The sequence below is a fragment of the Poeciliopsis prolifica genome, unplaced genomic scaffold, assembly GCF_027474105.1.
Source record: "Poeciliopsis prolifica strain line A6 unplaced genomic scaffold, Auburn_PproV2 SCAFFOLD001, whole genome shotgun sequence".
Taxonomy (NCBI): Eukaryota; Metazoa; Chordata; class Actinopteri; order Cyprinodontiformes; family Poeciliidae; genus Poeciliopsis; species Poeciliopsis prolifica.
This window is the reverse complement of record NW_026562376.1, coordinates 21665678-21690056: the sequence shown is the minus strand read 5'-3', so window position 1 is coordinate 21690056 and position 24379 is coordinate 21665678. Positions and strand designations below refer to the sequence as shown.

Here is a 24379-nt window from a genome sequence, read left to right as displayed (position 1 = left end):
TCTCTCCTTTTTCATTTATTAATTCATTTATTGTTGCATTGATTTGTGTTTTTCCTGTGCAAGAAAGAAAGTTGTGGATTTTTCACCTTCCCTTAAAATATACTCATTTTGAAACTCTTTTCCTTTTCTGTTTTCAATATTTTATTGAAATATTTTTGATTTCTAATTTTGCTTGATCCCACAATGATAATAGGTTGTCAGTGTGATCCATCTCCCCACTCAAGGTCTGCAGCAGGGCGTTGATCTCACCTCTGTAAAGCTCCTCCCTGAAGAAGAGCAGCATTCAGACAATTTAAACCCCGTTTAAAACAATTTAATACTGAACTGCTTTGATTTTATAGTTGGAACTGAAGCCCCTTAGCTTTTTCTTAAATACTGTTTATCTGAATTTGTTTTTTTCTTGAGGCATAACAAATTTTTCACTCTCGTTATAGTGTGTCTGGGAATAAAATTAAAAAAACAACAAACAAAAAAAAACGCCCCCGCTCGCAACAGACTTCTTGTGGCTTTGATGTGAAACTGTGATGTCACTCATCCGGTCTGGGACGTCATTGGTGACTGTCTCTATATTCCAAGATTCGACAGAGAAATTCATTTGCGATTTCAGGAGGTTTAAAAAGCAGGACAGCGATGGAGGAGAAAAAATTGTTCTTTGCAACCGTGGACGTCTTGGAGAGACAGTACGAGGAGTTTGAGGAGGAAAACATCCTCCTGAAAGAAACAGTGGAGAACCTGAACTTAAAACTCCAAACACTGACTGGGAGAAGAGACTCTACCATCAATGATCTGATGATCGAGAACAAATTGCTGAGGTAAAGACAGGAAGAAAGAGAAAGACGGATCCAGGCTCTGAATGAAGAACTGGAAGATTCAAGAGCCAAAATTGAATTACTAAAAAGAGAATACAGAGAGATGGCCAGAGAAAATCAACGCCTGGAAAACACCAACGTCTCCATAAGGCAACAGGCCAACACGAGACAAGACCAGAGATCGCCGCTGGCTTGAAAATGAAAATGAGGAGTTGAACAAAGAAATTGTTTATTCTTTCCATCTTTAAAAATAAAGATGGAAAGAATAAAATCCAGAAAAGAGGCAGCTGATGTCAAGAAAACTTTAAAGACCCAGGAAGAGGAGAAGGTACGGATGGAGACAAAGCCAACAATGCTGAGGAGAGTTGGGCATGTTTTTGTCTCCATGTACCAACAGGGAACATTGAGATTTTGGCTCCCTCCATGGATATTTAAATAGTGCTCAAAATATACCAAATAAAAACAAATTAAGGAGAAACATCTTGATAAAAACATTCCCAACTCTTTGAAACATTGTTGGTGTGGGGTCTCTTCCAGAGAGCGGGTCTGGGGTGAAGCAGGAACGATGGGAGAGTTTTGGAGAGGAGGGTTTGTTGGACAGTGGAACCTCAGATTCTGGAAAGCATTGTGCTTTTTGTCCTGGTCGTGGAACACTGGACCAGCTCTACACCCTCAGCAGGGTCCTGGAGGGCGCATGGGAGTTCTCCCAACCGGTCTACAGTTCTGTGGACTTGGAGAAGGCGTTCAACCGTGTCCTTCAGGAAGCCCTGTGGGGGTTCTCTGGGAGTATGGGGTCCCGGGCCCTTTGATACGGGCTGTCAGGTCCCTGTACGACCGGTGTCAGAGTCTGGTCCGCATTGCCGGCAGTTAGTCGGGCTTGTTCTCAGTGAGAGTTGGACTCCGCCAGGGCTTCCCTTTCTGTGATTCTGTTCATCACTTTCATGGACAGAATTTCTAGGTGCAGCCAAGGTGTTGAGGGGATCCGTTTTGGTGGACTTAGGATCACATCTCTGGTTTTTGCAGATGATATGGTCCAATTGGCTCCATCAGGACGTGATCTGCAGCTCTCGCTGGAGCGGTTCGCAGCCGAGTGTGAAGCGGCCAGAATGAGGATCAGTGCCTCCAAATCCGAGACCTCCAAATCCGAGGGCGATGTCCTGTCCCAAGTGGAGGAGTTCAAGTATCTTGTTCACGAATGAGAGAAGAAGGGAGCGGGAGATCGACAGGTGGATCGGCGCAGCGTCTGCCGTGAAGCGGGCGCTGTACCGGTCCGCCGTGGTGAAGAGAGAGCTGAGCCAAACAGCGAAGCTCTCCATTTACCAGTTGATCTACGTTCCCACCGTCATTTATGGTCATGACTGGAAGAACGAGATCCCAGATACAAGCGGCCGAAATGGGTTTCCTCTGCAGGGTGGCTGGGCTCTCCCTTAGAGACAGGGAGAGAAGCTCGGTCTTTCGGAAGGGACCTAGTTTGAATTGGAATGGGAGTTTGGTTTGCTGCTTTACCAACCAAAGTCTCTCCCTCTTCTAGGAGCTCACCTGTGCTGTGTAACGTGATGTGGGGAAGGTGGGATCTCCTCAAGCTTTTATTTATGATTGTGACCTGGGAGCCGGTATCCCACAACGCCTTGGTTAGCACATCCTCAAAGAAGCAGTCCACCATGCACTTATTTCCTATTAGAGCTTTCAGCTTGGTGTGATGATGGATGGAGAGGTGACTGGCATAAGTGGAACCTGTGATTCTTTTTGCTTTCTCATTCATTTCCACTTGCGCCTCCAGCTGTCTGATTTGTTTACAGAGCCGCTCATACACCTTTTCCTCAGCTTCTCCTTGGACTGCAGCAACAACAGCGTGTTGTTGTGAGTGTGTGGAGATTTGCATATTCACATTCATGCCATCAGGTTTCGCAGTCACCCCTTTTGATACCCTGAAGCCTCTAGAGAGGTGTCCCAACTGTCCACATTTAAAACAATGCTCACATTGATCATTTATTTTGTGCTCTACACATCCATTGCATCCCCTTTTAACATTCTTTCTTGCTTGGTTGACTGAGAGCTGGTCATGCTTTTCTTCATTTCCGTGATCTCTTCTCTGAGCAGTCTTACCGTTTCACACAGTTCAGACTCCCTTGAGCTGATGGGTGCACATGTTTTGCAGGTTTTCTGCTTCACCACTTCAGCTGACTGTTCTTGGATTGCCAAGCTGGCATTAGGTGCAAACTGGTTTAGATGCCTGGTCTGCATCTCTGTTTGTAGTTCGCTAATTTTTGGAATCTTGGTGTTGTAGCTTTTCCTCTGTTTGGACTGCCGTTCTGTCTCCACACTTGCAGTCTCATTCATCTTTTCAATAAGAGTCTCGTCTGTCACAGTTTGATCATCAAGGTAAGGCTTTAGCTGGAACTTTATGTCGTCACTCAACAGTCCAGTACTGACTGACCTCAGGAATTTCCTCTGAACGAAGTCGGCGCTGTACTGCTCATCTGCATCGACTTCGCAGAAGCAGCAGCCTCTCTTTCAGTTCGATTGCTCTGAAGAGGAAATTCTGGGGGGATTCACGACTGTCCTGCGTGATATTTATCAGTCTTTTGATATATATCTGATGAGCCTTTTTTAAAGTGTCCCTTTAAAATTGCTTTGGAGCAGGGTCAGATCACGTTTAATTTCAAGCATGTCCCGAATGCGTAATCCATTGCTGATTGATTTTATGACAGCTTCTATTATTTCAGCATCACAATGTCCTTTACTCAGGCCTTTCTCAATCTGATGCATTAAGTTTGTGTATTAGAGCCTGTCTTTCTGACCTTTCTCCCATATCTGACCATAAATTTTAAATTCCCTCCGTATGGTCACTTCTGGAAGCCTATTCGCTGTGGTTGGCATCATATTTTCAGTCACAATTCTCTGAGGCTTAGCATTTTCACATTCATTTAGCCTCGGTACTTCCTCTTGCTGGTCATTATGGTGGAGCTGTGCACATTTTTCTGCTAAGTCCATTTGTTCAGTTACTGCCTGGGTACTTTGTGACGTGCTACACGTTGCCTCCTCTTCAGCAATAACTTCAGAATGTCGTGATATCAGTTCAATTGATTTTAACGTTCTCCGAAGAAAGCGCTTCAAAACCTCCTCTTCGTCGTTAATCACGGCGTCCACGGACTCTTGTTATTAATCGTATTAACGTTCGTCTCGTTCCAGAATGTCCGTTTTGGATAGGTAGTACCTTCCTCGCGCCCAGTGTATGCGCGCTCCCGCCGCTGCTCGCTCCTGTTAGCGTCACTCGAGGAAGTCCCGCGACGAAGCGTTAATAATCTCGGTGGAATCTCCAATATTTTGTTGCACACTCGAATACAAAATGATGTTGAGACATGCGGTGGTTTTTACTTTCCTTTACTTTCCTTTTTCAACAATACAGAAAAGTAGAAACTTGGCAACTCAGAACCCCGGGCTCTCCTAAGCGCCTATTCAAAAACAACACACACAAACTTAGGACCCAGGCTGCCCTCAGCGCCTGATCAGAACTGAATCACACTTCAATGGGGGGCAACTGGTCTCCCACAATATTATCTTGATGTAATCATGCATTTGTCTCCGAGTGATGTTTTGTTAACATTTTGGATTTTGTTTATGAATTCACTGTAAATAATTGTACTTTATCTGTTTTATTTTGAAATAAAAAGAGAAAAAAAGAAACGCCCGATCTCGGAAGCTAAGCAGAGTTGGGCCTGGTTAGTACTTGGTTGGGAGACCACCTGGGAATCCCAGGTCCTGTAAGCCTTTTTGTGCAGCAGAGGTGGGTGCTGCTGCCTTTCCACAACATGTCCCTTAATTTTTGCCCCCACAGACAAGAGGAGGCTCCATTACCAGCCAAAGACACCAGCCCAAACTGGCCCACGGACGCTTCAAGGCACCCAAGAATACTGGAGTGGAGAGTGTGAAGAGATGTCTGATTGGCCATCCCGGTGGGCCTGCCCAGTGGCCCAGCACCAGTCGCGTGGTGGAGGCCATGTGCATCGAGCTGTGCTCGATGCATAAGTCCCCAACCAAGAAGGCTGGTGTGAGGCTTCCTTGATGGACCAAAGTCCTGACGGACTATCACCACGCCCGGGATCTGGTCCTCCACAGCTAGCCCCTCATGGAGGCCACATCGCTTCAGCTGTTTCTGTTAAATCAGAGGACCCTGGCACAGTGGTAAGCATATTTCTTTGTGTGTGTGTGTTTTTTTTCTAAACAGACATTTTAAACAAATGTCTGTTTCTTATGATAGTATGACGTTTTTGTAACTGCAAGTTTAATCGGAGGGAAAACAACCAGTAGCTAAGTATTTTGACCCAGGGCCTAGCCAGTGAATAGGGCAGGACAAAGCTGATAATCTGACAGCTGTCCGTATGAATTGTGAATACCAAAGAGTCTTATCCAGTCCCATTCTTCATTCTTTAGTGGAATCTTGGGAAATATGCTTGTGATGATTTCTTGAATTCTTCTCCAAAAGCTGGCGTGGTCGGGACAGCGGAAGAACAAGTGCTCTAGTGTCTCGGGGTCTGAAAGACAAACAATACAGTCTCTGCCATACCTTTCCTTGTCTATTTGGTGCAGGATGATGCCCGTAAAAATCCTTCTATGTTTTCACAAAAAATCTGTATTGTTTGCTTGATGGATATTAGATTTAAAATGTGATCTTAACCATATGTTATATGCTGGCATGCTGGGGAAAAGTTTTATCCAATGTTTGTCTTACAATTTGAGAAATCAGAATGAGAAACCAATTTTTGGTTGTAACTAAATCAGTGTTTGTTTTTTGATTACCAATAGATAGAAGGAAAGTTGGGGCACCATCTTGCACTTCCTGATGGCATCTCCTCCTGCCAATGACAGAGGAGCAGTGAAAAGGCAAAGCAGCCTGGATATTTTGTATAATGGTATTCCTCCTGAAGGACATTTTGGATAGTTTGAAAAAACAGAATATTTTATTGATGCCCACTGCTCCTCGATCATTCAGAATCTGCCCAAAGGTGTGAATACCAGCTCTTCTCCAGGAAGGGAGATTCAACATTTTCCCCTCGCAGACCACCTCAGGGTTATTGAAGATCGGCAGCGAGAGACAAGACCTGTACTTGACATATGTTATTAGTTTTTGTCTTATTTTATTCCAAGCCTCAAAACATTCTGTGAAAAAAAATTGTAAGAAAACCCTCAGTAATATTTTATTAATTTGATTTTTGAATTTTTTTATAAAACTCTCGATGATTCCATCAAGTCCAGAACTTTGATGGCGTATTGAATCTCTTCCTCTGTCACTGGAGCAATACAGCTCCAGTGACAGAGCACTGTCTTCCTGAGACTATCTCACTTCCTGAGAGAGTGAGGAGTCAATCACACCGATAACCTCTTCTATTTTTTTCTGTAGGAATGTTTTCATTTAGGAAAAGCTTTTATTAGACCATTTGGACTGTTTCAAAAATACTTGTTATATCGGACACTTTCTCTCCTTTTTCGTTTATTAATTCATTTATTGTTGCGTTTATTTGTTTGCGTTTTTTTCCTACGCAAGAAAGAAAGCTGTGGACTTTTCACCATTCCTTATAATATACACATTTTGAAAGTCTCCTTTCCTCTTCTGTTTACTATATTTTATTGAAATATTTTTGATTTCTAATTTTGCTCGATCCCACCATGCTAATAGGTTGTCAGTGTGATTCATCTCCCCACTCAAGGTCTGCAGCAGGGCGTTAATCTCACTGTAAATGACCTTATTAGTATTTTGTGTTTCCTCATAAAATAAAAATAAAAAAAAAGAGTATTTGTTGACATAAAAAATTGATGCTTTTATTTTGAAAGGGTTTGAAACGGAAGTGTGATGCCAACGTCAGACAATCAACTGATAATTAACTGCTGGTAATCGCGCAGAAAGAGAGCGCGCAGGTCGGAGTAAAACTAATTAAGGAGTGGTTCAAATTAGGGTGTAGATAGTCAGTTGGCGCTTGGTTGATGGGGAACAAGGTGAGAGTTTTTAATATGTAAATATATGTTTAGTTTTACTGTGAAACGTGTAGTTTGCTATTGGGTGTGACGGATGTATTTTACCATTAGATGCCACTAATATTCGTTAATCAACCGTTAACAGTTAATATCTTACACTTTATTTTTTGACAGAAAGTTTAATTATAGAATATAAGAAAAAAGGATTTATATGTTAAGGTAAAATGTTAGAACAACACTGTTTGAGTTATTAATGGTATTTTATTTGTATATTTTTTAGCTCTTATACGGTGTGTTCACATACAAAGGCATTCAATAAAACATTGTGAACCATCAGTTTGAGAGACCATCCTTTCAACCGGGACGCTACACTCACTTGTGTAAAGCTCCTCCTGGAGAAGAGCAGTGTGATGGCCAAATCCATGGCCACACCCTGATGTCAACAAGAAGTGCTAATTGGATTACACCAATAGTTCCTGCAGGCAGGGGGATATAGTAGTTTGTTTGGATAAGTTTTGTATTTAAGAAAATATTAGTATTTGAAGTTTGTTTTTGATTTTCATTTTTGGATCTTTAGTTTAGCCAAACTTAGGTGTATTAATTGTTTTGTGTTATTTGTATTTGTTTAGTTACCCCTATTGTGTCATGAGCTGATCAGCCAGTATATAAACCCCTGTGTGTCATTTCTTTGTTAGGTCAGTTATGTTTGTTGTGCAGTTAGTTTGGTTACACTTTTGCCTGAGTTCAGTTTTGTTCCTTTGACCTCTTTTATGAGCTCAGTTTATTTTTTGTCATTTATGATTTTTGGGTTAAAATAAAAACCCTATTTTTCTAAATATATCCTGTGACTCCTCCTGTTTTAACTCGGTCCATCACAAGCAGCATTCAGACACCAGAGACGCCCATTTCTGATGCCTCGTCCATCTCAACCTGGAGGAAGGAATGGTCGCTCCAGGCGTTGTCTTGAATGAGACAGGACGACACCTCGGGGACAAGAGGAGACAACATCAGGCACAAGTCAAGTCGTGATTGTTTTTCCCAGAACAATCTGTTTCCTGGTAAACTGTTTTTTATCTGGAAAGAAAAGTCTCCACATATCTATTAAACTATTATTTACCATGATATCAAAAAGTATACCTCTGCTTGGGTCTTCAGAAAAAAGTGCAATTTCCCAAAATGTCTGAATTTGTAAGTGTTGTATTGAAATCTCCTATTATGATGCAATAATTTGTGAGCCATTTTCTTAGATTATGAAAAAAAAATCCTTTCCATGTCTATTAGGAGAATGTATTTTAATTAATCTCCACAATTTATTTTCATAAAGAAATCAATTACTAACAGTTTACTGTCACGTTCTTTATGCACTAAATAATCTTCAAATAAACCTTCTCTGTTAAAAACAGCTTTTCTACCTGCTTGTGCACCAGACGAGAACATCTTTCCACTTATGTCTCATTGTTTCTTCTCTCAAACTTTCCCATTTAGTTTCATAAAATACATTAAATGTCAAAACGTGATTGGAAAATGATGGCTTCGGCTTTATGAGCTCTGTGGAGCCCGCGGGCATTAAGAGAGAGAAGCATAAGAAATATTAGAACAGAGTAAATTATCTCAATCATTTATTAGTGTGTTCCTCCAGAGCCCCCTAGTGTTCCTCGGCACCGCGGGCGCCCTCCGGACCTCCCCAGTGTGGTCTGCTTCTGGCACCACGGACGTCCTCCGGACCTCCCCCATGGGGTCTGGCTCGGGCGCCGAGGACGCCCACCGGACCTGCCTCGACACCTCCGCCCACTTTGTGGGAAGTTTTCTGTTTAGTTTTGGACTCTGGCCCTCCTTCCGTCACCCCTCCGCCCACCCTGGTTTTTGTGCTTTTGAACTTGTTTTTTCTTTGGGCGTCTGGTAGCCGCCCTTTAAGGGGGGGTACTATTGTGTTCTGTGTTTCTCTGTGTCCTGTGTTCTCCTCGTTGTCCTGTCTTCCCCTTGATTGTTCCCAGGTGTGTCTTGTTCCCTTGATTACCCTCAGTGTATTTAGTCCCTCCTGTGTCCTTTGTCCCTCGTCGGGTCCTTGTCGTTGCTTGTCGCACTTGTTTGTGTTTTTGCCACCTGTATGACCAGTTGCTACCGGCGTTGAGCCCTGGCTTCCACTCAGCCGTGCTGCCTGGCCGCGGACTACGTCTGTGACTGTTTGTTGTTCTCGGACTATTTTGGCTTTATTAAATGCTCACCATTCACCTACCTGGGTCTCCGGCGTCTGCCTCACCACCACCACACCACATGACAGGAGCATTCGAAGTGAACACTTTTAGGCTGTCATTGTCTTTTCAATGAGGTCAGCTGTGGCTCAACAAAATAATCTACTGGTTTGTGACTGAGGTTACAAATGTGAGGTTATGACGGTAAAAAGCCGACTGTGGATCCAGAGTAAATGTACTTTGAGTGGTCAGAATGAGAAGAAAGGGTTTAGGGTGAGTCTTATGACTATCAGGATCCTGGGTTGTGAGGTTGTTTTATAGTTTTAGTTCATTCCAGTTTAATTATTTTGTGTCACTTTCTTATTTTGTTTAGCTCTGTCTTGACCTTATTTTCCTTTTGTTCAGTTCTTCAAAGTGTTTTCACTTATTTTTATTGCCTACAGTTTCAAGTTATAAAACTACTTGTGCTCAGGTAATCTATTCTAAGACAAACTAGTTTGAAAGGACAAAAATTAGGCCATTTCATCTGTCAGTCAAATCTTTATTTATGATAAAGAATCAAACTTAATATCAGTGTACACTGTATGTTTCACACAAATATTTCCCGTTGAGTTCCACTCATGACTATTGATACACTGTTAAAAAGTCATTGTGAGATTCAACAATTTCATTAAGTATGAACACCTAAATATGTCTGTCATATATATGTTAAGGATCTGTGAAAAGCTTATTAGACTGTGGATGAACTCCATCAGGACAAACAGAGCAAGACTGAGTGATGACAGCAGTCTGAATGCACTAATCTGGATTAAGTAATAAAAATGCTGAAGTCATAACTAGATGACTCAGCAAGCTGCCTGATGGATGATCTTTCTACAGCTGACAGATGATGTCAGCGTCCAGTGAACAGTCTGCTGTCACTCTCCAGGCGCCGTCCTCCGCTGCCATGCTGCAGCCTCTGTCCCTAATGCTTCCATCCGGCTGTCCTTCTCCCCATTTGGTGAAGGTCAGAGGTCGATTTTTCATGTCAGACTGGAAGTTCCCTTCTGCTTTTCTCACGTTGACGTTGATCCAGGCTCTTTTCTCATCTTGACCCATCAGCTGACGCAGCATGTGGTTCTCCTCCTCACTCTGGGCAGAGCCAGCTCCAGGCCTCGTTGCTGGCAGAAATCTGCAGCCTTCTGGAAAGATCCTCTCTCCTTGTTGGACACAAAGTATTTCTGACCCACCTTCCGCACAAAGTCAAAACCTGTAACTACAAAAATTTAGGGAAAATCAGCCGGTTACTGTCCTAATCAAGGAATCACCTGATTATTGATCCTCTATTAACTCTGCTGCATAGATGTATAGATGTTTTTCATACATGGACCGAAAATAAGGAAAACGCCAAATCAGACATGGAGAAAGACATTAGATCCTCAGAAGCCGTAGTAAAGCTTTTCTGGTCCAATTCTCGGCAGAACTGCACTGAATAGAAAACCCACCAAGGTCCAGCTTAGCGGTGATCTTCATCAGTCCTTCAACTTCACGTGTGAAAGAATCAAAGAGCTCTGGATACAAAAGAACAAGTTTGGTTACAAAAGTTAATTTGGCAGCAGCTCAGAAATATTTTCTACTAGTTTTCTCTTCTCTACAGTTATATCAACAGTGAAAAACACCAGAGTCTTGGATTTAAAAGTTTTGACATGGTGTGTTAAAAGATAAGAAACATTTTACTGCTCAACTATTGTGGTGAAGATTCAGTGAACGTAATTTTATCATAACTTCATTATTTAAATAAGTTTCAGTAAACAATCACCTCGTCCACACACGGTGACGGGTCCAGGTCGTCCAGTTGCTCCTGTGAGTCCAGGATTTCCTGAATCCAAACAGTAGATGAAGAAATCTTCATTGGTCATAAATAAAAAAATGGCTGCAGAATTTTTTATTGCTCTTCTCATTCTACAGATTTTTTGTTCCATTTTTAGCTCTTCAGAAAAACTTTACTTTGGTGTGTGAACTTATACCTTTTCGTCCAGCTGGTCCAGGAAATCCAAAATCTCCTGATTCTCCCTTACTTCCTAAATCCAAAAAGATGAAGCAATCTTCAATGGTCATGAAAAAAATGAAGAATTTGACTACAGTATTTTTCATTGCTCTTCACTTTCTACAGACTTTTTGTTCTATTTTTAGCTCTTCAGAAAAACTCTTTCATTGCTTTGTTAGCTGATACCCTTTGGTCCAGGAGATCCAGGTGCTCCAGGCAATCCAGGAGGTCCAGGAGGTCCAGATGGTCCAGAAAATCCAGGAAATCCTCTGTCACCTTTCTCACCAGGGGGACCCGGCAGCTGACTGAGGCTCATGGGAAGCATCAGACAGAAAACACAGAAGAGAAAACAAAGCCTCATCTTCTCAGTGAAGTGTTGGATACTGTAAAAAATGAGTTAAGTTTCATACTAAGTTTGAACGATAATTTTCTCAACAGAAAAGACGCTGTCTTTTATCAGTCCACACACATTTACACATTTAATCCTGTTAAAGATGAAGTTTACAGTCAGTCACATTGTGTCACGTCTTTCCAAGATGAACATCAGAAATGTTGAAAAGTATTGTAGAAGTCACCAGTAAATGAGATTGTGAATGTGCTTTTTTTCTTTATTGAAAATTATTAACAAGGTACAAGTGTTGTTCTAGGTTTAAACATGCAAGGGTAATTTAAAAAAGAAACTGCGCAATGATGAAAAAAATGAATCAAAAAACTCACCGTCAGAATGTGATCGTCCACAACGTGCTGCTGCTTTGCCGTTCAAAAGCCTTCTGATGTGAATGAAGATTTAGAAACATGAGATCCGGCCCAGAGGAAATGGTAGCTAGTCTGGAATGATAAACAACATACAAGACAAGCAGAGAGATCCTGTTGTCCTGACAAAATGTCATTTTATTGTAAAGCTGCAGCACATCCTGGATGATCACACTTTTACATTGAGTTCTTGTTAGTTTTCTATCTTTTTACAGTTTTTGGTCGACATCATTCGTGCAGGACTTCCTGGACCACCTGGAATCTCAGGCCACAGCTCATCAAGTAGACACATTTTAGTCAGAGAAAAAACTATAATTTGGAGAAGGATAAGAGAAATAATAATAATAATAAAAAAGGCCTGCAGCCAGACTCTTCCCTTAAATCAACCTGCCCAATAAAGATTTCTTCATGTTTTTTGTACTGAGTTCTCTGGACCACCTGGACCCGTCACCGTGTGCGGACGAGGTGAGGGATATTTCCTGAAACTAATAAAATACTGATCTGTCAAAACTACCAATTCACCCAGAGGAAAGCTACATGAGGAAAACCATGGAGGGTGAATATGCAGAGAGCCGAGGCCACGATGAAGAAAGTTTTCTGTTATGATGTGACAGCAGCGCTAATCACAACCTCTGTGATTGTCGGGTCTGGTGTGTATCCAGGTAAATAGAAGTGGGAAAAAATATCCATCAAATGTACTTCTGTATATTTTGCCATAAAGCCAGAAATATGTCACTTTGCATCAAATGTCACCAAACAGACTGGGACTGTGTAGTAAAGACATCTTGATACAATACACTTTCAACATACAGTATTACCAAATATTCATGTAAACAAAAGGCCAGCAGGACACTGCCGCTAAATATTCCCAAACAGTTCGGACGTGTTGGTTTGTGAAAAACCCATTTGGAAACCCAATTGAAAAAAATTCTTTCAATTGTCTGAGCTAAATATAAGAGTGCTCAGGGTCTCTCAAAGTATTATTTTTTTATTTTTATATTTTTTTTTACAAATTGTACTCCAATAGTTAAACTCTGAATGGATAGAAGTGAAAATTTTAAGTCTACCTAAAAACACTTTAATGAATATTTGAGAGCAACTTTGGGAGCCTGAAGGAAACTGGGTCCTGAAAGACCATCTGTCCATTTTGTTTAGAGCAGAATCACATTGGTCTGATCACAGAAACTCTCTGCTGGTCTTCTGTTTATCATTCTTTAGTAAGTGTCACTTCCTCTGGGCTGGAGCTAAACTTTCTGACTGCAAAATCTTCATCCACATCAGTAGATTTTTGAACTGAAAAGCAGCAACACTTTCTGGATGATCACATTTTGACAGTGAGTTGTTGTTTTTTTGACCTTGTTTTATCAGACTTTCTTCGTCCTTCTATCATTGTGCAGGTTTTGTTTGACATTGTCATGCATGTTTAAAACCTGGGATAGTTTTACTTTTTGTTGTACGTTTTGCTACATGTAATAGAAGAAATCTCTTGCAGAATCTCATTTGCTGGTAGTTTTACGACACTTTCCAGCCTCTCTGACCGCTGTCTTGTGAACAACAGAATGTAACTACTGTAAATTTCTCCTTTAAGAATTATTATTGATGGCTGAATTGATAATATATTACTGATGTTTGATTTAAAAAGACATATCATAGAAACAAAGTAAGAAAAATTACCAAAAGCTGTTTTCTTTTCACAGGATCCAACGATACGTTGAGAAGATGAGGATTTGTTTTCTCTTCTGTATTTTCCGCCTGATGAGCCACAGCGTTAATGTTAAAGGTGACAGAGGACCACCTGGACCACCAGGACCACCTGGACCACCTGGACCACCTGGACTGCCAGGACCAAGTGGACTTGTTATCCCAGGTAGCAGCTCAAAAAAGGAAAGTTTTACTGAAAACCCAAAGATAAAACAAAAACTATTTGGAGGACAGGGAAAATAAAAAAAAAAGCTACTGTAACCAAATTGTTCTTCCAAAACAACATGAACAATAAACTTTTCTGTTTTTCGTACTGAGGGGGCATTGCACAACCTGGACCACGTGGACCACCTGGACGAGATGGAATAGATGGACCAAGAGGACCACGTGGATACCCCGGACTGCCTGGACCTGTTGTTGTATGTGGACAAGGTGGTGGAAACTGACTTGAATAAATGAAGTTATGGTGACTTTACATTACCTGAATCTTCAACACAGTAGTAGAACAGAACCAAATCACCTATTAAAGCAAAACTGATATTTTTCACTGCTATGCCATGTAAATTATTAGAGGAATTATATAGTAAATAACATTTAACTATAGAGGAGACAAAACTAGAGAAAAATATTTCTGAATTACAGCCAAATGAACTTTGGTAACCAAATTTGTTGTGTTTTATCCAGAACTCTTTAAATCTTTCACGCAAGATGTTGAAGGACTGATGAAGATCACCGCTAAGCTGGACCTTGGTGGGTTTTCTATTCAATTCTCATCAGCCAATAATTCAACCAGCAAAAGATTCATAAGAGTTTCTGATCTATTGAAAATGTGTGAGTTTACACATTTTCTGTCCATGTATGACAAGCATTTGAATCTCTAAGCAGCAAAGTTAATAGAAGATCAAAAGCAGGGACTCGGAGGACATTACCACGATTATTTAAGTGTTTCAAACATTCTGATCTTTTACCTCAAATTTTCTGCATGTTTTTCCAGCTATGACCTTTGACTTTGTGAGGAAGGTGGGTCAGAAATACTTTGTGTCCAACAAGGAGAGAGGATCTTTCCAGAAGGCTGCAGATTTCTGCCAGCAACGAGGCCTGGAGCTGGCTCTGCCCCAGAGTGAGGAGGAGAACCACATGCTGCGTCAGCTGATGGGTCAAGATGAGAAAAGAGCCTGGATCAACGTCAACGTGAGAAAAGCAGAAGGGAACTTCCGGTCCGACATGAAAAATCGACCTCTGACCTTCTCCAAATGGGGAGAAAGACAGCCGGATGGAGGCATTCGGGACAGCGGCTGCAGCATGGCAGCGGAGGACGGCGTCTGGAGAGTGACAGCAGACTGTTCACTGGACGCTGACATCATCTGTCAGCTGTAGAAAGATCATCCACCAGGAAGGAAGCACCACCCGAAAGAAATCAGTTTATTGTTTGCTTTCTTTTGACATTGTTGGGTCTTTTTTTATAATTTGCAACCATTTCTTTACTTATCCTGTATGTTCTTAAGAGACCAGACCTGCATTGTATATTAGCTCAGACTATAAATGCTCAAGTGCTCAGCATTGGTCATACCTAACACTTGAACAAGTAAACTAATAAACGAGACAGAAATGAGTGGCATGTGTGTTTATCACTAGGAGGAAACTGAGGGGAACTTGAAAGTACGCCGGAGAAAAAACCCTGAAACCTTCATACTGTGAGCTGAGAGCACCACTAATCCTGACTGCTTGTGTGATCACTTGATACAATATACGTCAGTCTTTTGTCTATGTATTCCTTTTTAATGTTTTGACTATTGTCGATCTAAGAATAAGATTTTGTCAAAAGTTAAACAGGATTTTGACAATTAGGAAACAATGAAAATAAGGCAGGAAATCGGAATAAATTAAGACATCCTCAAAAGTTCCCTGAATGTTGAATTCAATGCTTCATCTGCTGCCAGTTAAGCTGGAGTTTTGTCAACCAGTTCCTGCCACACAGTTATGCACCACGTCCCCCCGACAACCACGGGGGGCAAACCCGCAGCTGGTTCTTCATAGGCCGCATTTGGTACAAGCTGTTCCAAAACACAAACACGTCCTCCGCTGTAAGCTTGGAGCTTCATTTAGCCGTCCGCAAAGGCAGGTGTGTGGACGTTTTCCAAGTACGGAGGATGTGAAATGACACTTTTTTCTGCTCCTGCGTCAATTTCCATTGACAATATTGATTGCTATTGACAATCAACATTGTCAATAGCAAATGTTGCTTTATATCGTTCATCATCCGCAGCACTAACAGTCAAAATGGCTAACTTTTCCTCAGCTGTCGCAAACGTCTCTACTGCTCCTGCTTGGTTCTCTCTTTCCATGACTCTTCTGCACTTCAGTCCGACATGCTAAAGTGCAAAGGTACTTATGAATATTTACATCATCAGGAATGTCGTTGCTAATATCAACATTTGTTCCTCTGTCCGACATGAAGTTCTCAAAAGCGTATGGTGTGATTTTGCTTTCCTATATAATGCAATGAAATCTAAAAAAACTGAACCTAAAAAGTGAAATAGAAAAAATCTCTGAGCCACTCCTGATCAAGGCTTCAAAGCTCAATTGTGTTTGGTGATTTTGCTAAATTTGTTAAGAACATAAAGTCTGTCATCTTGTGACACGACGAATTAAATGTCTTACTGCTAAAAAAGATGTAGAGAAGTGAATGAACTTGCTTTTAGAGCGTGAAAGCGCTCAGCAGAATCACTTTGGTCTGATCACAGAAACTCTGCTGGTCTTCTGTGTGTTGTTTATCATTCTTTAGTAAGTGTCACTTCCTCTGGGCTGGAGCTAAACTTTCTGACTGCAAAATCTTCATCCACATCAGTAGATTTTTGAACTGAAAAGCAGCAACACTTTCTGGATGATCACATTTTGACAGTGAGAGTTGTTTTTTTTGACCTTGTTTTATCAGACTTTCTTCGTCCTTCTATCATTGTGCAGGTTTTGTTTGACATTTTCATGCATGTTTAAAACCTGGGATAGTTTTACTTTTTGTTGTACGTTTTGCTACATGTAATAGAAGAAATCTCTTGCAGAATCTCATTTGCTGGTAGTTTTACGACACTTTCCAGCCTCTCTGACCGCTGTCTTGTGAACAACAGAATGTAACTAACTGTAAATTTCTCCTTTAAGAATTATTATTGATGGCTGAATTGATAATATATTACTGATGTTTGATTTAAAAAGACATATCATAGAAACAAAGTAAGAAAAATTACCAAAAGCTGTTTTCTTTTCACAGGATCCAATGATACGTTGAGAAGATGAGGATTTGTTTTCTCTTCTGTATTTTCTGCCTGATGAGCCACAGCGTTAATGTTAAAGGTGACAGAGGACCACCTGGACCACCAGGACCGTCAGGACCGCCAGGACCGCCAGGACCGCCAGGACCGCCAGGACCGCCAGGACCACCTGCTACAAGTAAACTAAAAACTTGAAGAAGTAAACTAATAAACGAGCCATAAATGGGAGAACTGTGTGTTTATCACTAGGAGGAAACTAAGTGGAACCTGAAAGTGTTTTATATCTATGTGAAACAACTTTGTGTACCTGAATTCTTATATATACTTATAAAAAGAAAGGAAACTTTTACTGAAAACCCAAAGATAAAACAAAAACTATTTGGTGGACAGGGAAAATAAAAAAAAAGCTACTGTAACCAAATTGTTCTTCCTAAACAACCTGAACAATAAACTTTTCTGTTTTTGGTACTGAGGGGGCATTGCACAACCTGGACCACCTGGTCGAGATGGACGACATGGAGCACGAGGAGTAATCGGATTATCTGGACCACCTGGACCTGCCTCTGTGTGTAGACGAGGTGATGACTTTTTCCTCAAACTGACTTGAATAAATGAAGTTACATTCACTGAATCTCAGTAACAGAACAGTAAAAAGAACAGTTAACAAATCAACCATTACAACGTTCAAATCCCTGAATTTTCACTGCTATGCCACGTAAATTATTAGAGGAATTATATAGTAAATAACACATAACTGTAGAGGAGAGAAAACTAGAGGAAAATTTTTCTGAATTGCAGCCAAATGAACTTTGGTAACCGAATTTGTTGTGTTTTATCCAGAACTCTTTAAATCTTTCACGCAAGATGTTGAAGGATTGATGAAGATCACCGCTAAGCTGGACCTTGGTGGGTTTTCTATTCAATTCTCATCAGCCAATAATTCAACCAGCAAAAGATTCATAAGAGTTTCTGAGGATCGAATGTTTTCCTCCGTGTCTGATTTAGATCTTACACATAATGTTGGATCTATTGAAAATGTGTGAGTTTACACATTTTCTGTCCATGTATGAAAAGCATCTGAATATCTCCAAGCAGCAAAGTTAATAGAAGATCAAAAGCAGGGACTCGGAGGACATTACCACGATTATTTAAGTGTTTCAAACATTCTGATCTTTTACCTCAAATTTTCTGCATGTTTTTCCAGCTATGACCTTTGACTTTGTGAGGAAGGTGGGTCAGAAATACTTTGTGTCCAACAAGGAGAGAGGATCTTTCCAGAAGGCTGCAGATTTCTGCCAGCAACGAGGCCTGGAGCTGGCTCTGCCCCAGAGTGAGGAGGAGAACCACATGCTGCGTCAGCTGATGGGTCAAGATGAGAAAAGAGCCTGGATCAACGTCAACGTGAGAAAAGCAGAAGGGAACTTCCGGTCCGACATGAAAAATCGACCTCTGACCTTCACCAAATGGGGAGAAAGACAGCCGGATGGAAGCATTCGGGACAGCGGCTGCAGCATGGCAGCGGAGGACGGCGCCTGGAGAGTGACAGCAGACTGTTCTCTGGACGCTGACATCATCTGTCAGCTGTAGAAAGATCATCCATCAGGAAGGAAGCACCACCCGAAAGAAATCAGTTTATTGTTTGCTTTCTTTTGACATTGTTGGGTCTTTTTTTATAATTTGCAACCATTTCTTTACTTATCCTGTATGTTCTTAAGAGACCAGAAGCCCATCAAGCTGACCTGCATTGTATATTAGCTCAGACTATAAATGTTCAAGTGCTCAGCATTGGTCATACCTAACACTTGAACAAGTAAGCTAATAAACGAGCCAGAAATGGGTGGCATGTGTGTTTATCACTAGGAGGAAACTGAGGGGAACCTGAAAGTGTTTTATATCTATGTGAAACAACTTTGTGTATCTGAATTTTTATATATACTTATAAAAATGAAGGTATTTAATACAAAATGAAAATGCAGTAAAAATAGACAAACTGTCCTGAAGTCCACTTTATATTTAATGGATTAAATAACCATTTGAAGGCTGCATTTAGGGGTCTTTTCTGGCCTCTGCTGAATGTTGTCCGTGCTGCATTTTGTAATTGACCAAATTAGGAAATCAGCAAAAATGGAACAGTAGAAAATATAGAGCATGACATCACAAACCCACCCACAAAAAAAAAAAAAAAACGGTGAAAATGATTAAAAAAAAAAAAAAAGTCCCACAGAATGAGATCACCATTTTTTTTTTGGTGTCTTCCTTCTTTAAATGAGCTCAAACTTTATCTTAGTCATTATTCTTTGGAGTGACTGGGTGGCAGCATAACCAACATATCGCACTCCTGATACAGTAAGTTCTTTTATGCTTATTTCTTATTTTACTGTGGTTTTATTATTCATTGTTGTTTAATAGAAGTTGTATACTGTTGCTAAAACGTAAAGCAGGTTCAGATTTTTTGAAACAATAGTCCATGTGGACTCTTGGTAAGACTGCAACCAGCGCATGGCTTGCTTTATTCTCGATAATGCCGGATGAGTTTTCAGATTTTAGTTGTCAGAAAATAACACACGAGACCTACACATTGTTTGAAGTCTGAGCTGCGTTTTATTTCCATTTCAGTTCTGCAAGTCTGACAAAATGAGGCTCTCCGTCTTATTTGGGATCGTTTTGTTGGTGACAGACGTCGGCTATTGTCTGTTTCCACGTATTTCTCCTTCGAATTGCAACATAATCCTCGTAAAAAGGCCGAGGGGACCTCAAGGTGAATGACAAAACCTTCCTTGAAAGGTCCATATCTCTGAAATACGTCAGAGATTAAAGAATTGTGGGTAAAATTCACGGCAGTTTGACAAGAAGGCATTGAAATTACTTCAGAAAGAAGAAAAGGGAAGAGAAACTCCCTCTTCCATGTTATTGGGAGGTTCTTTGCACAGAATGATGAGTCAGGAAATCCTCCAGAACATGATGTGGCATTTTACAAGAAAGACCAACAGCTTCTAAACTTCACACTTGTCTCTACTGTAAAAAGAAGACTGTATGTGGAAACGACGCAACAATTTGAAAGCTTGTCTGAAATCAATGGTTCTTTGTGCAGCGTCACAAAGAACCAGCAGGTGAGTCACATATGTGACTCACCTGCTGGTGTATATATGTAATATATATATATATATATATATATATATATATATATATATATATATATATATAATATATATATATATATATATATATATATATATATATATATATATATATATATATACATATATATATATATATATATATATATATATATATATATATATATATATATATATATATATATGTGTGTGTGGGTGTGTGTGTGTGTGTGTGTTTGTTCAAATTGAACAGATATTTTCTCAAAGGAGCCAAAAAAAAAAAAAAAAAAAAAACCAGTTTAGAAAGAATATTGGGAGCAGTGCATCTGAAGCATTTTGTAGACATATAAAGTTTTAACTCATTTTAGGGTTTTTTGTTCACCTTTTTTCTACGTTCAGGACTTCCTGGAGCAAGAGGACCAGCAGGAGAACGAGGTCTGGTGACATCCATCTGTTTCTGACCAATGAATGAATAACTGTTGTAATTCTGTGTGTTTCAGGCAACCCACATTTATTTTTAAATTTTATTGTTTAGTCCCCCATCCACCCACCCTCTTTTCACTCATGTCTACCTGAATCAACAGGTCCAATGGGACTACCAGGACCAAGAGGACCAGTTGGTTTAATGGGCCCACGAGGACCAGCAGGAGAAACAGGACCACCTGGAGAATCTCTCCCAGGCACGTTTTGTTTTTTTGGTGACATCTATAAAGTTTTTTGCCATTGAATGCCTGGCTGTTGTAACCCAAGTTTTACTCTATCAATCATGTTCTTTTTCCCCCTGCTTTTTGTTTTGTTGTTGTTGTTTTTGACCCAGGACCAATGGGATTCCCCGGCCTACCGGGGCCACCTGGACTAACAGGTCCAATGGGGCCACCAGGATCAGCTGGACTGCCAGGACCGACAGGAAAGACAGGACAGGTCGGACCGCCTGGACCGTCTGAAATAGGTATGAAACAGGCCAAGGCTGTTCCTCCCACCGTCATAAACCATAAGTTACAAGAACTTGTTTATATGGTTGTAAGCTCAACAAATCTGGATTTGAAACAGCGGCCCAAAATGTCCAAGTACCATTTGGTAGGGCAAGGCAACTGTCTTTATTAGAAGTATTTTCACTTGAGACAAAATCACATTTAGTTTAATTTTCCTTTGGGATCACTAAAGTACTTTAGAATTTGAATTAAAGTCTGTAAAAATTGCTGCTTGAATGGCTGGAGAAGCTGACCAATATTTTCCCTCACTGTTTGTTGGCGATGATGGTGCTTGTTGCGTTATTTTCATTTTGTTTTATTCATACGGTCCATTCCAAGGACCGCCGGGACCAGCTGGACCACGAGGAGCACCGGGGAAAACGGGCCCGGCTGGACCACGAGGACCACCTGGAGAGCCAGGTGTCACATATTTTGTTCTGTTTTGCAGTCTGCTTTTAATTCTTTGTGCTCAGAACTCCTTCCACAAGGAGATATCAAATACACCAGCAAGACCCAAACTGTCTAAACACCTGTCAGATTTAGAAGTCATATTTGAACTATGGCAAAATATTTGTCCTGATTGGATAAAAAAAACCTCAATATTTTGGAGTGGCCCAGTCAGAATCTCAACATGACTCTGATGGAGAGTTTGATGTCAATAAAGTTTTTTTCTGTTTATTAATAATAAATATAAATTCATTTCAATTTTCCACCTTCTAGTAAAACATATATAAAATCTTAAAAAATCATTATTTTCTCAACTGTTTTATTACCTGTTGAGAGGTATAAAAAATGAAAAAAACCTGTAATCTATTTTGATCTAGGGGTCAACTGCAGTTGTCCTGACATCAAGGCCATACAGCAGCAACTGACCAAGTTAGAGCTGGGTAAGTATCACTATTAAGATCTACTCTAATGCATTTTGGAGCACACTAGAACTCATTACATTGAATCAGGTCATACATTGAGCCATTTATATTAAAATAACTCAAGAATAAAAATGGCCACAGTCCTAAAAATGTTTAATCAGAGGATGAGCAGCCTATTTCACTTTGGGTGTTTTCAATAAAATACTTGATCTATTTTTGCCTCTTGTTCCTGTTTTAGTTTTGATGTTAAAACTGTGTTTTTAAAAAAAAGTGTTTCTTTCCTTTAGCTATAACTTACAGCTTCGTCCGAAAGGTCGGCGAGAAATACTTTGTGTCCAACAAGGTGAGAGACCCTTTTGAGAAGGCGGTGAAGTTCTGCTCCCAGCGAGGGCTGGAGTTGGCTCTACCTCAGAGCGACGAGGAAAACAACGCGCTGGCCGAAGTGTTCGACGCATACAGGACCGTCTGGATCAACGTCAACAGGAAAAAAGCACAGGGAAATTTCACTCTTGACGCAAATAATCGACCTCTGACCTTCTCCAAATGGGGAGCCGGGCAGCCAGACGCGTCCGTCCAGGATGTGGGCTGCACCATGGTGTCAGAGGACGGCTTCTGGGAAGTGACGAAGGAATGCTTCCTGAACGCTTACATCGTTTGTCAGTTCTGATGGGCTCGAGTGTGTCAAAGTAGACTTCTCTCTGGGTTTTTGACAATCATGTCGATGTTTTGTGTTTTTTTTTTTTTTTTTTGCTAGCTCTGTGGAAGTTATAGAAACAGGAAGTGTCAAACAAACGTGCTATATTTGACGTATCTTTTAATACAAATTGACTAAGTTGGCTAATGTTATAAAATAAAGACTATGCAGTGTTTTTTTAAATTATTATTATTATCATGACCAACATCATAGACATACACACACGTGCACAACACTCATACTTCTGTACAGTTTAATGAGCGGCGTTGAGTATCCGTTTGCTCACGTTGTCAAGAGTAGGTGAGGAGTGCGAAACCTCCCAGACACATCCAGAGTGGCGCAGTGGAAACATGCTGGGCCCATAACCCAGTGGTCAATGGATCGACACCATCCTATGCTACCTTTTTTTCTTTATCATTATTTTGAAACTTGACATATCTTCTCTCCTCTAAAAGAAAGCAAATAACCCGCGACGGCGGACATAGGTTGCCTTTCAGCTCTACAACCGGCTGATACAGTTCGATAAATTGCCGCCAAGTAAAACACCCACCTACTAAACCTGGGAATTAATCATCATTTAAATGTATTGCGTGTTTCATTGTTACTTTACTCCTTGAAAAAAATCTGTCACAAAAGAAGTGAAATAACGTTCCGAAGGAAGAGCTTATCCGGATGATGTCACAGTGACATTGTTTGTGGTTTAAATGGCACCATTCAGGATCTGAAGGTTGTTTTGCTGTGTCCACTTATCCTACATCTTATCTTTCAATCTTAAGAAAATGTTGAATGAAAAGTTTTATTGTCATTGGTAAAACAACAAAATTCTGAATTTTGCTTTTTTCAAGAGTCACGTAGTGTAGCATTAACTTATTCAAAAGTTTAGTCTCAAACATATATGGAGATTGAGAAAAATCCAGTTTATAGCGATTATACCTGATCTAATAAGAATCACACGTTGATGTCTCGCATAGATTACTGGTTAGTTTCTGATTGCTTAGATGAGAATAACATTGCTCCTGGAATATTAACACCTTTAATCGATCACAAAGCAATATCATTGATCGCCTCATTCAGTCCTAACATTGCTCCCACATTCAAAAATTACTATTGGAAACTTAACTACTCCACCTTAAGAAATGAGCTAGCAATTGATAAAGTTGAATTACTAATAAGCCGTTTCTGAAAACAGCCTTAATTGATAACAATTTCCCTAGAAACAAGTTCCTTAAATTTGAAATCACACGATATTCCACAGAGTTTGGCGCCTCTCTTTCTAAATCCAGGAGAGATGAAGAAAGAAATGTAACTTTATCACTGATGATCCCCAAACAATAGCAAAGTATCGCTCTACTTTTTACAGTGAGTTGTATGAATCTCAATACAATAACTTCTTTACACATCTGACTGGAACTAAATCAATGAATGACGACCACAGAAATATATGCGACAGCCCCCCATCTCCTGCTGAAGTCTTGTCTGCCATCAAGCACCTAAAACGTTGCAGAACAACTGGCCCCGTTCCTCCACCGGATGTTTGCAGACTTTAACTCCCAAACCTGAGAAAGAACCTTCCAGTTCTGTGGCTCTACACCACACCAGTGTTGACAAGCAACACCACCAGATAATCCAGCCAAGGAAAGCTTTCACACCTCAAGGGACAAAAAAAAAAAAAAAGCATAATATGGTTTTGCTTTTATTTGCTTTTCACCAGCAGGTGGCTCCCAGGTGTTATTGATCTAGCAACTCAGCAGAAAGTTGAGCAGGGACACGAAATCCCCATTCAACTTTCATTTGGTCTGATGATCTTTTGCAGGAAGTGCTTATTCAGTCCCCTCCAAGGAAAAATGATCAGAGAGGAGGATATGTTTCTTTGCGCCTTTACGGATTCTTTCTGCTGTGCAGTTTTATCAAACTCCACAGAAGAAGAAGAATAATAAATTTTCTGCGTGAAAGTGACACTTTTGATAGAAAAAATTCTTAAATTTAATATTGCACTTTCAGCAATATTA

The 24379-nt window shown here is 40.4% G+C and overlaps 3 protein-coding genes and 1 pseudogene across 5 annotated transcripts; 3 read left to right on the top strand and 1 right to left on the bottom strand.

Annotated features, from left to right (window-relative positions):
• Positions 1-9512: 9512 nt before the first annotated feature.
• LOC129360218 (collectin-43-like) lies at positions 9513-11761 on the bottom strand (annotated as a pseudogene).
• A 1245-nt stretch (positions 11762-13006) lies between these two features.
• LOC129360302 (mannose-binding protein C-like) lies at positions 13007-15066 on the top strand. 2 transcript variants are annotated; one of them, XM_055030474.1, is made up of 5 exons: positions 13007-13087; positions 13451-13620; positions 13773-13886; positions 14139-14204; positions 14449-15066. In XM_055030474.1, exons 2-5 carry the CDS (start codon positions 13473-13475, stop codon positions 14829-14831), a joined length of 711 nt encoding a protein of 236 aa, XP_054886449.1. In that variant the 5' UTR covers positions 13007-13087; positions 13451-13472; the 3' UTR covers positions 14832-15066. The 2 variants fall into 2 exon arrangements, with proteins under 2 accessions (XP_054886449.1, XP_054886522.1); XM_055030547.1 differs by lacking the exon at positions 14139-14204.
• A 1239-nt stretch (positions 15067-16305) lies between these two features.
• On the top strand, positions 16306-18909 carry LOC129360419 (pulmonary surfactant-associated protein D-like). Of its 2 annotated transcripts, XM_055030668.1 has the most exons (5): positions 16306-16355; positions 16720-16898; positions 17194-17298; positions 17561-17626; positions 17925-18908. In XM_055030668.1, exons 2-5 carry the CDS (start codon positions 16742-16744, stop codon positions 18305-18307), a joined length of 711 nt encoding a protein of 236 aa, XP_054886643.1. In that variant the 5' UTR covers positions 16306-16355; positions 16720-16741; the 3' UTR covers positions 18308-18908. The 2 variants fall into 2 exon arrangements, with proteins under 2 accessions (XP_054886643.1, XP_054886729.1); XM_055030754.1 differs by lacking the exon at positions 17561-17626 and having other exon boundaries at positions 17925-18909.
• Positions 18910-19354: 445 nt separating this feature from the next.
• On the top strand, positions 19355-22396 carry LOC129365361 (pulmonary surfactant-associated protein D-like). Its single transcript, XM_055038530.1, has 7 exons — positions 19355-19421; positions 20236-20271; positions 20421-20516; positions 20654-20785; positions 21147-21227; positions 21632-21694; positions 21964-22396. The coding sequence occupies exons 1-7, from the start codon at positions 19355-19357 to the stop codon at positions 22341-22343; spliced, it is 855 nt and encodes a 284-aa protein (XP_054894505.1). The 3' UTR covers positions 22344-22396.
• The last annotated feature ends 1983 nt before the right edge of the window (positions 22397-24379 follow it).